Here is a 13,488-nt window from a genome sequence, read left to right on the forward strand (position 1 = left end):
CCAGTCATAAGGGTCAATTTTTCGAAATTGAGATTTATACATCACCTGAAAGCTGAATAAATAAGCTTTCCATTGTTAGGATCGGACAATATTTGGCCGAGATACAGCTATTTGAAAATCTGGAATCTGAGGGTGCAAAAAAATCAAAATAATGAGAAAATCGCCTTTAAAGTTGTCCAAATGAAGTTCTTAGCAATGCATATTACTAATCAAAAATTAAGTTTTGATATATTTACAGTAGGAAATTTGCAAAATATCTTCATGGAACATGATCTTTACTTAATGTCCTAATGATTCTTGGCATAAAAGAAAAATCAATCATTTTGACCCATACAATGTATTTTTGGCTATTGCTACACATATACCCCAACGACTTAAGACTGGTTTTGTGGTCCAGGGTCACATGTTACCACCAGTAGTTTCTTTTAAAATAATAATAAAAAACAAACTTTTGAATCTGGAGTACAAACATGACTGCATAGAAATGGCATTAAACAGCAAGAGCAGACAGACTGTGGCATAAATTTAAAAAATCAAATGTTTCAGAAATGAATTGCTTTGCTGCTTCTTTGCGATACATATGGTCACTGATACCTCTGATCCTCTTCTCAAAATTAAAAAAAGGATTAAAGTGTTTTCAGCCAATTCAAATACTTCATGGATCTTTGACTCTTTTGAAGACGTTTGTCTCTTTTAAGTTCTCTTCCAATTATATTCTGAATGATACATCCAAAAAATTAAATGAAGCAGCTTCTATGCCATGATTTCAGGCTTAATTCTGCCATCTGTCATACAGACTCAAAACTTTACTAAGGAATTATTGAAGGAAGAGAGACGCGGCGACTCTCGAAATGTTAATATTTTCTGCTCTGCTTCTAAATTCATCTCTGGTGTGAGTGCAAACTAGGCTAGAAGTCTGAGTCCAGCCAAAAATAAATAAATTAAAAAATCCAGTTATGTGGTTTACTTTCATTGAAAAGAAACTTGTTAATTAGGCTTTAGATAAAAATCACATAGGATTTTTTAATTCTCCTCCTCATCCTTTTTTTCTGTCCCAGCTCTCCTCTCACTTTTTTTTTTGATATAGCCCAAAAATAAAACAATATTTAAATAAATAAACAAAAACACACTCTTCACAATTTGGTATGTGTGTGACAGACTGTGGCACTGCAGCTGGCAGGAAACAACAAACGGCTCGCCTGGCGAGCAGCGCTGAGAGGCAATCTCAGAACTTAGACTCAAATATGCTGAGAAAAAAACTGCTTCAGACAAACACCTCATTTTAATGACAGTGTTATTCAAAAGTTGAATTCATTTGGCCGAGATATTGACACCTGCATTATTGTACACCAGCGAGTCACTAAGGGGACTGTTAGAAAAAAGATTCAGCATACGCATTTGCATTGTAATGAACAGGGTGCAACTGCTGTTTGAATTATTGATCACTATGCACAAGGTTTTTTTCCATGTGTTGTAAATTTCACTTTTTGCTAATAGGGTTTGGCAGTATAACTACACCAGGAGCACTCACTGCCATCTGCCAGCCGAATGCATTCTGTTGGATGAATTGATCTCTTACTTGAGAGTGGCGACACCATCAGGTGTGGTGGGCTCGTTGAACTTCCGCATGTACTCGTGCATCTCAGGAAAACTCTTTTTCATGTAATCCTCCGCACTGCTTTCCCGAACAGTGCCGAATCGGAATCCCTGAGATGGGTGGTGGAGCTGAGGCCAAAGGCGGGGGAAAATCAGCAAAAGTTTTAGGAGTCAAAGTGTGATAAATAATAAATCATGATACATTTTCCATGATTAATAACAATATAGGCATTTTTATCCACAGTGCATTCAAAGTATCAGTTCATGCATTCACTGGGAATGTCACACTGTGATATTTGCATTGCTAGTGCCACACTCTACTGTTTGAGCTATAGGAGTGCTCTTTGAACTTCGATATATAACAGTTGTATGTACAATGTAAACAAAGCATGTTTCAGAGCCCAAAATTAAATTCCCAGTCAAAAAAGACCATTTACTGACTACCCATGTCAACACCCGTTTAATATTTATAAGCTTGGCACGGAAGTACTATAAGACTTAGTAACGATTACACAGGAGTTTTTAAGGTAGAAGATGGTAGATTGCTTTAAATGTAGACAAAAACAGTACAGTACCAACATTGTTTTCTAGAGGTTATTACTATACTACATTCTATAATTTAGGGTACATTTTTATATCCATTGATGATAATTATGGGGGGTTTTTTGTCTAACAAATTTTTTTCTGAAATATCACATTTTATCAATTAAAGGGATAGTTCACCCAAAAATTATTAATTACTCACCGTCATGTTGTTCCAAACTCGTAAGACCTTCGTTTATCTTTGGACCACAAATTAAGATATTTTTGATGGAATCTGAGAGCTTTCAGGCCCTCCATAGACAACGAGGGTCCTTACAAGATCAAGGTCCAGAAACGTAGCAAGGAGATTGGTAAAATAATCCATGTGACATCAGGGGTTCAACCGTAATTTTGCCGTGTGGCACAGCTGACACAGAAGGGCATACGCTGTTTGCGTTCAGTGGATATTCTCCAAAATGGCGCTAGGGTGACACGGAGGAGACGAATTTGAATGTCTTTTTTTTTTTTTCTTTTGCGCACAAAGTATTCTTGTAGCTTCGTAAAATTACGGTTGAACCCCTGATGTCACATGGATTATTTTACCGATTTCCTTGCTACGTTTCTGGACCATGATCTTGTAAGGACCCTTGTTGTCTATGGAGGGTCTGAAAGCTCTCAGATTCCATCAAAAATATCTTAATTTGTGTTCCGAAGATGAACGAAGGTCTTATGAGTTTGGAACAACATGAGGGTGAGTAATTAATGACAGAATTTTCATTTTTGGGTGAACTAACCCTTTAAGAGAATACACACCATAATCACACACATACTTTGTGCACCTTGTTTTCCACTTTGCATGAAATTGCCTTCATGTCCCTTAAATTACAGTTTTTGCAAGTCTTGAGTTCAAAATAATGAATTAAAAATGTTCAAAAAACAATCCAAAAATAAATTGACTTTAAATGTAATTTTCTTTCATATAAGAAAACATTTCATTTTACTCACATCTACAAAAATTGTCATCTACCAACCAAACACACTGTTATGGTTTGGAATATTTTTATGATTTTAAGTCAAATATATATAAAAATGTTAGGTTAACCTGGTCAATAAAATAATATTTGCATAGCCAGACAAGGCCAGTGCCATTGATTGAGTCAAAATGGTGAAATTGTCAACTGTTACCTGCCAATCCATACAGTTTGTCCGTAACATAGTTGGCAAACTCATCTTCAGGGAAAACATCTTTTTCCATGTAATATCAAAATGGTGTCTAACGATTAAGTTTAGCAACTAGCAGATAAGCTTCACTGGCAAAATTCATAAATCAAAACCAATAGTTGTTTTATTGAGAAAACATATTGAATGTACACTTTTTTCCTGATGTGAAATGTACCTTAAATTAAAGCGAAGCATCTTAAAAGATCTCACCTTGGCATCATGTATTCCAGAGACCTCTTCGAAGGTCTTTTCCCCAACCATAACTGCAGCCAGGTTTGCAGTGTAACTAGACAAAACCAGCAAGCAAAATATGGCCCACAGGTTCATCAGGAAACGTCCGGTCCAACACTTGGGTGTCTTACTGGAGACAGTGCGGCCGAAGAGGATGGCATAGCAGAGGTTGAGGGCTGATGAGTAGGAGAAAACCTTCACGCGGTTTCGCCCATGAGGCGTCATGCCGAAGGGACTCTTCCATTCATAGAGAGTGAGGAAGAGCGCCGTAATGTGCAGCGCCACAAAGATGCCCATCCACATAGACCAGTGCAACGGCCACATGAATGCTCCGATGGGTGCCGCCGTGTCCTTACTGCGCACTAGTATTCCCAAACTCGTGGAAAAGAACGGACTGGTGAAGTCGATCACTTTACTGCGAGCTGAGTTGATGCTGAAGCTGGTAACAGCCATATCGGCCACCCCGCTCAGCAGATCGCCCACCAACCCCGTCCACTTGCCACCCTTGACTGCTCCATATTTCCCGTCCCCAACTATGTACAGATCAAACTCGAAGTTCATGTCCTCTGCCAGCTTCTCCAGCAGATCAATGCAGTATCCATAGCAGCACTTGCTGAAATCCGGTGGCAGGAAGCTGTTGTTGCCTTGAGCCCGTTCACCGTATAAGTGGTCCAGGGTTTCTGAGTTATTTGTCCCTGCATCCAGACAGTATTGCCCAGCGGGACAGTTCCCATCCTCATCTACCTCTCGAGTGAACACGAACGGGTGCTCCACTAGAGTGACCACCCGCAGACGACTCCCCAACACGGGAAAGCCAGCCCGCCATCTACGCCCCACCCTGCCCATCTGGCCCTCGGTGCGCTGCCGTGGGGGCGATCCCTGCCATAATCCCTGCTCCTCTACATCCAACCTACCGCTTTCCCAGCTGCCTACAGTCACCCATGTGGGCTGACCGACGGCATCACGGCGCAGACTCCAAATGTGGACCCTCTGAGAGGTGAGTACACGGGAAAGGTTGCGTTGAACGCTGACAGGGCCCGTCAACCCTACAAAGGACGTATTAGAGAGGAACCTGAGGGTGAAAGAATACAAGAGTCAGATGATGATTGGAAGAGGCCTAGATGGTCTATAACACCTGGAGAAAGCTATGCATTAGCAGTCCTATTCATGGCAAATTGCTCAGCTGGAGCAGAACCTTCCAGAAGAATTTAGCAGCAAAAGAGAACTCATTTCGCTATATGCATGCACTGTCTGAGAGACTGTTTCTGAGCGCTGTCAGAGAGGCGCACACACGTGAAGACGGTGCTTATTGAGCACGAGAGTATTGAACAAAGTTATTTTTTCCGCTTTACACGCCTTGAACAGTTAAATACACACACTTGTTTGTGTCAAAATGTCCATCATTGCAAGTATCCTTGTAAACACGGTAATTTAGGTCTCAAGTGAAAACAAACAGCTGAGAAAAAAAAACAAAAAAACAATGTCACAGTATATTGGATCCGGGCAGCTCTTAAAGTGACAGCAGTCTAATATATTCCTGTTGTCTGTCATTCATGTTAATCAAACAACAAAAGAGAGAAAATCTCTCAGTGCTCTTGACTAAATCACTTTTGCAACTTCAATAAGTAGAAATATATATTTAATTTACACAGTGAAGAATATGCAGTGTTTTTATACATTTGATTACTTTACACATTGTGTGTAGCATTTCTTATTTATTTGTTCTATTGCAGTTTTTTTGTCCTATTGCTTATAATTAGTTACTTATTCTTATTTAATCTCTGTGGCTCTTTAATGTGTCGTGACATAGCATGAAAGTCCACAGACGTTAATCTACTCTCCTGTCTGGTTTGTTCGGCATTATGATTGGTGAGATGCCTGTCAATCAAACTCCCTGCGAAGGATCAATTAAAATTTGTAATGGCCATCAGTGAACAAAGATGCTTATGATGTAGCTACAACATATACCAGCATGAGCTAATGGGCCTATGCTAATCAGCCCTGCAAAATTACTCAAGGGGAACCCAGACAAAGAGTCTGCTTCAAGCAGGAGTAAGTAACAGGATCGGACACAGGTTAAGCTAGCTTCATCCTCTCCAGCAGCAAAGCGGACAGTAAATATGACTGCAGCAGAGGGGGAAGGCCTGGGAGAGGGATTGCCTAGCTGGACGACTGACACGGTCTGGCATCCGTCATACCATAAACTACAAATGTTGCTTTCACAGAGCAATATATTTGATTGTGAAACCCACTTCCACTCTTCAGAATTACAGCCACTCAGTCGGCAGGGCTGCTGCTCTGGTGCGCAGCTCAGGTCACTTAAGGAAATGCTTTGACATTGAGCTTGAAGATTAATGTCTGGAGTCATAAATAATAGATATGACATTTGACTAATGCTGCGCTGGTTAATGAAAAACTGAGGAGTAAAGCTTAACATGTAATTTGGCTCCTTTATTCATAGTTTTACCTGTCACGGGAAGTCAAATGGTCCACCTTGGCCAAACAGTGATTGACAGTGTGTATCTAAGTGACATCAAATTCATGTTGCTATGTACTTAAAAGCCCTCTCTGATTATTACAATATGATCTTTTATATACTGAGAAGAGAGCTGGCGGGGGGGGGAAGTGATGATTAAAAAAAAAAAGAAAATATCCTGAATAATGATCCTTTCAACACTTCATTTCGATAGTCCACTTTAGACATTCTACTTACAATGAGTACCTTTGCAACTACATGTCAGCTAACTCTGACTAGAGTATTAGTAGACTGTTAGATTAGGAATAGTTAAAATAATTTGACACAAAATTATTACTTCTAATAATCAAATTGTGCACTGTAGGTGAAGCTACAGTGGAAATTGTTGTGACTTTATTTAAAGTACTTAATCTTTTCTAATCTAATTTATAAAAACAGCCAAACCAAATGCTACCAACAAAAGGTAGCTCAATACAATTAAGATACCTTTTGTTACTGCGTGATATTAATTAACACCACCAGTATTTCACTACAAAAAAAAGATCTGAAATGCAGCACAAGACCTCTGTGAAGCAGGTTCTGTGAATTGTTTCTGCAATCTCAACATATTCGCTAAATTCAATCAGACATTTCAGCATTATAAAGGTTTACTCTGCATAAACATGCATGGTCAAAAAAGTTAGCCTGTTATTATGTGTATAATGGATATGGACCAATCTGACGATCTAAAAAAATCAAAATATAAGTCTAATCTGTCTGTGTAAAATTTCTTGATAAGAACATCATTTTGAATTACAATAGTCATCCACATTATGTGGGCAAGATAATGTTGACTGATAACAATCTCCTCACTTGCTCATCTCCTCAAGGTAAGACAAATGCATGCATTTGCAAAATCATTGTTAAAAGAGCAAAGTTTTCCACTTTTATAGTGCTACAATGCAGGCAAAGTCTTGCATGAGCTGCAGAGCTATATGTATCACTCTCCCGCAGCAATGCCCTCGCAATCGTCCGGCATTATGCAGCATGGTTGGGTCCGGTTGGCAGATTTTCAGCCTTATCCTGTTGTGATGAGAGGCCCAGGCTTCCCACACAGCCACATTTCACTTCTGTTTGTAGTGAGCGATATAGTGGTGTGTGGCAGAGAGCTGGCATGATCCACACAAAATGACGGGCCTGCATGGTAGGCGGGTGCCAGAGCTTTTGATAAGAGTGATCCCTCCTCAGGGAAAGGCAACTGAGGGGAAGTCATAAATAAAGCTTAAAGCTCTAAAGCATGTCTGCATTCCAGCTGAGTGTCTGGGCAAACACCAGTAATTTGCCGCAGCATGAGAAAGTGGCCATGCGCCTGTCCTTAAGCATGACACTAGCTGTCTGGGACATCTCATCCAGATGGTAGGATGTTCTACTGATGAGTGTTTAGAATAAAACATCAAAGCAATTTAGTTTCTCAAAATATGTGACAAATAATAAAGCGAACGTGACGGTTTTATTCCTATTTAGCTATTATTGATGAATTTCGAGAATCTAATTTGTCTATCCAATTATTTATGTATGAAATTCCAATCCATTTGAAAAAGAAGTTCATTTAGCACACAAATAGTAAATCTTAGAGCCCACACCACAAAACATAAGGTGGGACAATTGTGGCATCAAGCACAAGCGTTCGCAGGTACTACAGGTAAAATAGCAGCAGTATCACGACCAGTAGCACTAACTACCCAGCTAACAGGGAACATTCTCACAACTTTAACTTTTAAAAATTTTTTTTTTTTTTTTTTAATTATATAAATGTTAGGACAGTACGTTCTTAAAGTAATGTTTATAGAACTTTCTCATAACTTAATATTTGACATAGGCTCTCATAACATTAAAAGAAAACATTCTCAGAACATCCTTATGATGTTTTTATTTGATGAATACTCTAAGAAACATTTTTAGAACCTTAAAATAATGTTCTAAATCATGATAAAAAATAAAAAAAACTGGACAATTTAAGGTTCTCAAAATATAAAAATAAATGGTAAAATAATGTTATATTTTGGGTAAAAAAGTTAGTAAAATGTTCTAAGAAATGTTTAAATAATGTTATAATCACAACAAAAAAGCTAAACATTTCAACATTTCAGAAACTTTTCAAAACAATTTTCGAACAATAACCTGAATTTGTTAGTTGTTAGCTATTTTATGCTCTGTAAATATCACAGTAAAGCCAACATACAGTACACTGTAAAAAAATAAATAATAAAAAATAATAATAATAGGGCAAAAATAATTTTTACTTGTATTTTGAATTTCGCACTTACATGTACTTTCACAGTACTGCATTTTTTTTATACAGTGTAGGCTCACTGGAAAAATCATTAACTCCAAAAACACAACTTCCAGCTGAAATGATCACTAGTGGTAGTGAAACACCAACAAGTTTATTCCTGCTCACACAAATTATGATGAAAGGGGCAGATTTTTAAATAATAAAGACCTTTTAGCAGTCTCTTGCACAATGCTATGTTATGACCTCAAAACACTTTTACCACATAATGCATGATTTCTTTGTGCTGATACATTTTGATGTTTGATCACATAATCAACTCTATATGTATGGTTTATCTGACACAGTAAGATTGCTCGATAGCTCCCCTGGTACAGCACCGCACTTGTGATGCAGCGCTCTTGGGCACGAGTCATGATTAAAAAAAGCTCAAAGACTTGTAGTAGCATGGTGAAATGGCATGGTTACTTAAGCAAATGTGTTTTTATCTTAGGTTTAGACCGTGTTTGAGCAGTAACCTACTGTATAAGCGACACTCACCAGACATTTCATTTCTGAACTGCCACGATACATACAACTACTAACGTAATAAAATGGTGCCACATTCCTCTGTTTTGGATAAAACTGAACACGCTTTTAATGCTACTCACTGGATATTTAACTTTGAATTAGTCAACGCACTGTAATATCATTTAGCAGAAATATCGGCACAGGCAATTTCTTTCCCCCCCAATGAGCCTGCAATGTTTATATGTGACCCTGGACTACAAAATCAGTCATAAGTGTCAATTTTTCGAAATTGAGATTTATACATCATATGAAAGCTGAATACATAAGATTTCCATTGATGTATGGTTTGTTAGGATCGGACAATATTTGGCAGAGATACAACTATTTGAAAATCTGGAATGTGAGAGTGCAAAAAAATCTAAATACTGAGAAAATTGCCTTTTAAAGTTGTCCAAATGAAGTTCTTAGCAATGCATATTACTAATAAAAAATTAAGTTCAAATATATCTATGGAAGGAAATTTACAAAATATCTTCACTGAACATATCTTTAATTAATATCCTAATGATTTTTGGCATAAAACAAAAATCAATAATTTTGACCCATACAATATATTTTTGGCTATTGCTACAAATATACCCCAGCGACTTAAGACTGGTTTTGTGGTCCAGGGTCCAGGGTATATATATATATATACTGGCACTCTATTATATCAATCAAAATGCAACTTTCATTATCAGATTTGAGCATGTGACACATTAAACAATCATTCTGGTTCTGAGCACAGTGTCAGTTGTAATTCCATTAGAACACAGTTCAGTAAGATTACCTGTTCTAACTTTCCAGCGCAGTTAGCAAACTATGCTTAGGACAGGAGATCTGTACACTGTAAAAAAAAAAAAAGTTGAGCCAACTTAAAATTTTAAGGCAACCTGCTTCAGCAGATTTTTGAGTTTTCTCAACTTGTCGTTTTAAGTTTATACAACAAAAATTTGAGAATCTCCCACAAAAATAAGTTGAGCAAACTCAAAAATCTGCTGAAACTGGTTGCCTTAAAATTTTAAGTTGGCTCAACTTTTTTTTCTTTTTTTTTTTACAGTGTGCTGGTGCAATGGCTTTAGTAACTCATAATTGGTTACATGTATTCTAACACTGATTTTACAGTTCCATTGAAAAACTAGAACTGTATCAAAGTTGGCTAAAACGGGACAACTCAGCATCTGTAAGCATTCGGCCTGATGGTGGAAAAGCACTGTTTATCTAATAATTTTGTTTCGGGTGTACACAGTTTTAAAAATCTTTTTATATTTGTTTTATATTTATATTTCTTATATGTTCCACTTTGATGTGTATTCTTTGAAGAGGAAAATCACTTCTAATTTAATTCAGAATTTAATTGGCTCATAATGCTGTAAGAAGGCCCCCTGCTTAGTGAGTGTGCTCTAATGCGTACACCCTGTTCTGACTACAAGCTTACCTCAATACAAAAGCTAAACAGATGTATTGAAACATATTGTTTCACAAAATATAATAAAAAATGTAAAAAAAAAACTGAAACTGAACAGCTTGCTGTATTTTTAGTCAGGGTGTAGTGGCTGTTGCTGTTGACAGCTACATTTGAGAAGCGTGTTTCAAAAAATGTTCTGCAGCGTATGAATAAAGCATGTAACTTTTCCAAAGAATCTATGAATAAATAGATTAATTTATATGGTGGTCTGGGATGGTGCCGTTTTGATGCTACAGTAGCCCGTAGACTAGCCTAGTCATGTTGTTCCCATTTCACACGACTATGCACTGTTATATGCAATTTTGTAGTAAAAGTAATGCGATCTAAGAGTACCAGGATGAGTACCAAGACTTTTTTAACTGAAACAACAATATTGAATACTTTATGGAATATAATACACTGCTTTGTGGAGGAGGAAATGGAAAACAAGAAATGCTTCAAATGTTAAGTTTCCAATTTGACATGAATTCAACAAGGTTGGATACTTTATGGACTATTTTATATAGCTTTGTTTATGTAGTGGAAATGGATAACAACAAATGCTTCAAAAGGTATGTTTACCATTTGAAATGAATGCATACACTCTATGGGTATAGTGTGAGTGCACAGTGAGTAGAATTTATTTACTTATTTAATCAAATAATACAAATTTAACAAATCAATGAATATCACTATACCACTGAACTGTAAAGTATTCCATGATGTGTTAATTTAAATTTATATAATAATAATAATCTATATCAACAGTACATTTACAATACTATGCATGATCGTTTTTCTTGGCTTTCGTTAAAAAAGCTTTAATTTGGCGGCAAACCACAGGGATGTTTCTCTTTGGAAATTCTTCTCTTTTGTTGACAAATCATTTATTAACCATTCTCATTACAAACTTAAGAACACATTTGATGCACATTGCATTTTCAAATGCATGAGTGACTCAAACTCTGCACTTCAGATTACTTATTTATGTAATTACAATGCAATTTTTACAATTTGATAATTGTACTAAACCACATTGTGTTCTCAGGAAATGTCAAAATTAATAAAAATGTTAAAGGCCAACTGACAATTAACACTGTTTCGTATATTCTCCAACGCATATGTTAATTCGCATTTGGTGCTTGGCGAGTGTTATTTTTAGACCCTGCGAAGTTCTATGAAGTTCGGTCAGTGCCGATAGCCTCGTGGGCAGCACGTCGACATACAGCTCCATTGTGCTTAGGGTGTCCCAAATTCGAGTCCCGGCTCACGGACATTTCCCGATCCTATCCCCCTCTCACTCTTCCACTGCGCTTCCTGTCCTCTCTACACTGTCCTATCAAGTTAAAGGCAAAAACGGTAAAAAATAAATAAATAAACTAGTTCGTTGTGGTTCTGCACCCAAAACAAAACAGTTTTAACAGAGAATGCACTAAGCAGACTGATACAATGAGAGAATATGGATTTACCTGGCAATGTACTGTCCTGATGAGGGCAGCTCATGTTTGTTGGGTTTGTCAAAACAGTTTACCATATTTTGGATGAGGGCTAGATCAGGCCGTACAACCGTGGCCGCAGTAACAGCTCGGTTGACCAACTGCAGGGCATCACGGATGTAGTAGTCCAGCGGTTTGCGGTCAACCTCTCCGTAGGCCAACAGTCCTAAAGGCAGACCAATAGAATGAAGGGCGTCTGGGCTTAGGGGATGTCCCATAATCCAATGTACAGTGGGCAATGTCAGCCCCAGGTCATGCGCACTGCGCAGAACGGAAGAGGCACACTCTGGGTCGGCCCCGAAAAGCAGGACCGAAGCGGGTGGAGAGAGGTCCTGATTAAAGTGCTCAGACAGGAAGTCAGAAATATTAGCCATGTGAGGTGTGCTGTGGGAGAGGTTCAGAGCGGCCCGCAGGTGCCAGTGTGAGGGTCCCCAGCCGGAACGGCCTTGGCGTTTCAGGAGATCCAGAAGACTAGCGTCCTCCCAGCCTTGGCAAAGCACCGCCATGCTCTCCTCCCAGCCACTGCGCTGCAGGACGGCTAGAAGCAGTTCCACCAGTCCCGACGGGGGAATACGGGTTGTCATCTGCAAGTGGAAGCGATTCTGAAGACAAAGGAGGCAACAGAAAGACATTAAATTATCAGACTTCGCAGTCACAATGTGACTTATATCTCACAATTGCAACATTAGAGCTCACAACTGCAGCTTTATTAATCTCACAATTGCTACTCTTTATCTTTATTTCTCATAGTTGTGACTAGGTCTTACAATTATGACTTTTATCTGAATTTCTTGTTATGGCATCTTTATTACTTGTAATTGCGTCCTTAGATCTCATAATTTGTGTCTTTTTATCTTTATTTCACATAATTGCAGCTTTATTTCTCGTAATTGTTATTTTAGTTCTCCCAACTGTTACTTTTCATTTTTATTTCACATAATTGTGGCTTAATTTCCCATAATTATGACTTTAGTTCTCACAATTGTTACTTTTTATCTTTATTTCTCATAATTGTGACTTTAGAACTGACAATTGTGATTTTTATCTGAATTTCTCATAAGTGCATCTTTATTACTCGCAACTGCAACCTTAGATCACACATTTGAGAGTTTTTATCTTTATTTCTCATTGTTGTGTCGTAATTATGACTTTAGATATTTTTTTCCTCATAAATGCAACTTAATTTCTCTTCATTTTGACATTAGATATCACAATTGTAACTTTTTTATCTTTATTTCTCAAAATTGAGAAAAAGACTCTCGCGACCTAATTTCTTGTAGTTGTGAATTTTTATTTCGCAGTTATGACATTACTTTGCTCAATTGTGACTTTACAGCTGCCAAATGTGACTTTGTAGCTCCAATAGTATAAATACATTTAAATGTGTAAGAATACACCAGAGCTTAGAAAGAGCAACCGTGGAGCAATTACATTTTCTTCTGGTTAACCAAAGTCCAAAGTTATTCATTAAATGGCAATTTACCCAGAGAATTTAAGTCCCCCTTAAGGTCAAAAACAGAATAAGTGCTTTGCTTCCTTTATCAGAGTCCACGTCCTTTCAGCTTCACTCTTCTTTAAGTTCCCTCCTTCCTCGTCAGTATGCCACTCACATGAAATAACAGTACATTTCCCGCCATCTTGTATTCTTGGCCACAGTTCTGCATGTCCTTCCACAATA

At 37.7% G+C, this 13,488-nt stretch overlaps 1 protein-coding gene across 1 annotated transcript in view; it reads right to left on the reverse strand.

Moving 5' to 3' along the window:
* grin3bb (glutamate receptor, ionotropic, N-methyl-D-aspartate 3Bb) overlaps positions 1–13,488 on the reverse strand; it is a 73,975-nt gene that overhangs the window by 16,046 nt on the left and 44,441 nt on the right. The window contains exons 2-4 of the mRNA XM_058790491.1: positions 11,784–12,412; positions 3,550–4,642; positions 1,580–1,725 (exon numbers count right to left, since the gene is read on the reverse strand). Coding sequence (XP_058646474.1) covers positions 1,580–1,725; positions 3,550–4,642; positions 11,784–12,412 — 1,868 coding nt within the window. The remainder of the gene's footprint in view (positions 1–1,579; positions 1,726–3,549; positions 4,643–11,783; positions 12,413–13,488) is intronic.

This window comes from Onychostoma macrolepis, chromosome 11 (assembly GCF_012432095.1).
Source record: "Onychostoma macrolepis isolate SWU-2019 chromosome 11, ASM1243209v1, whole genome shotgun sequence".
Classification (NCBI taxonomy): domain Eukaryota; kingdom Metazoa; phylum Chordata; class Actinopteri; order Cypriniformes; family Cyprinidae; genus Onychostoma; species Onychostoma macrolepis.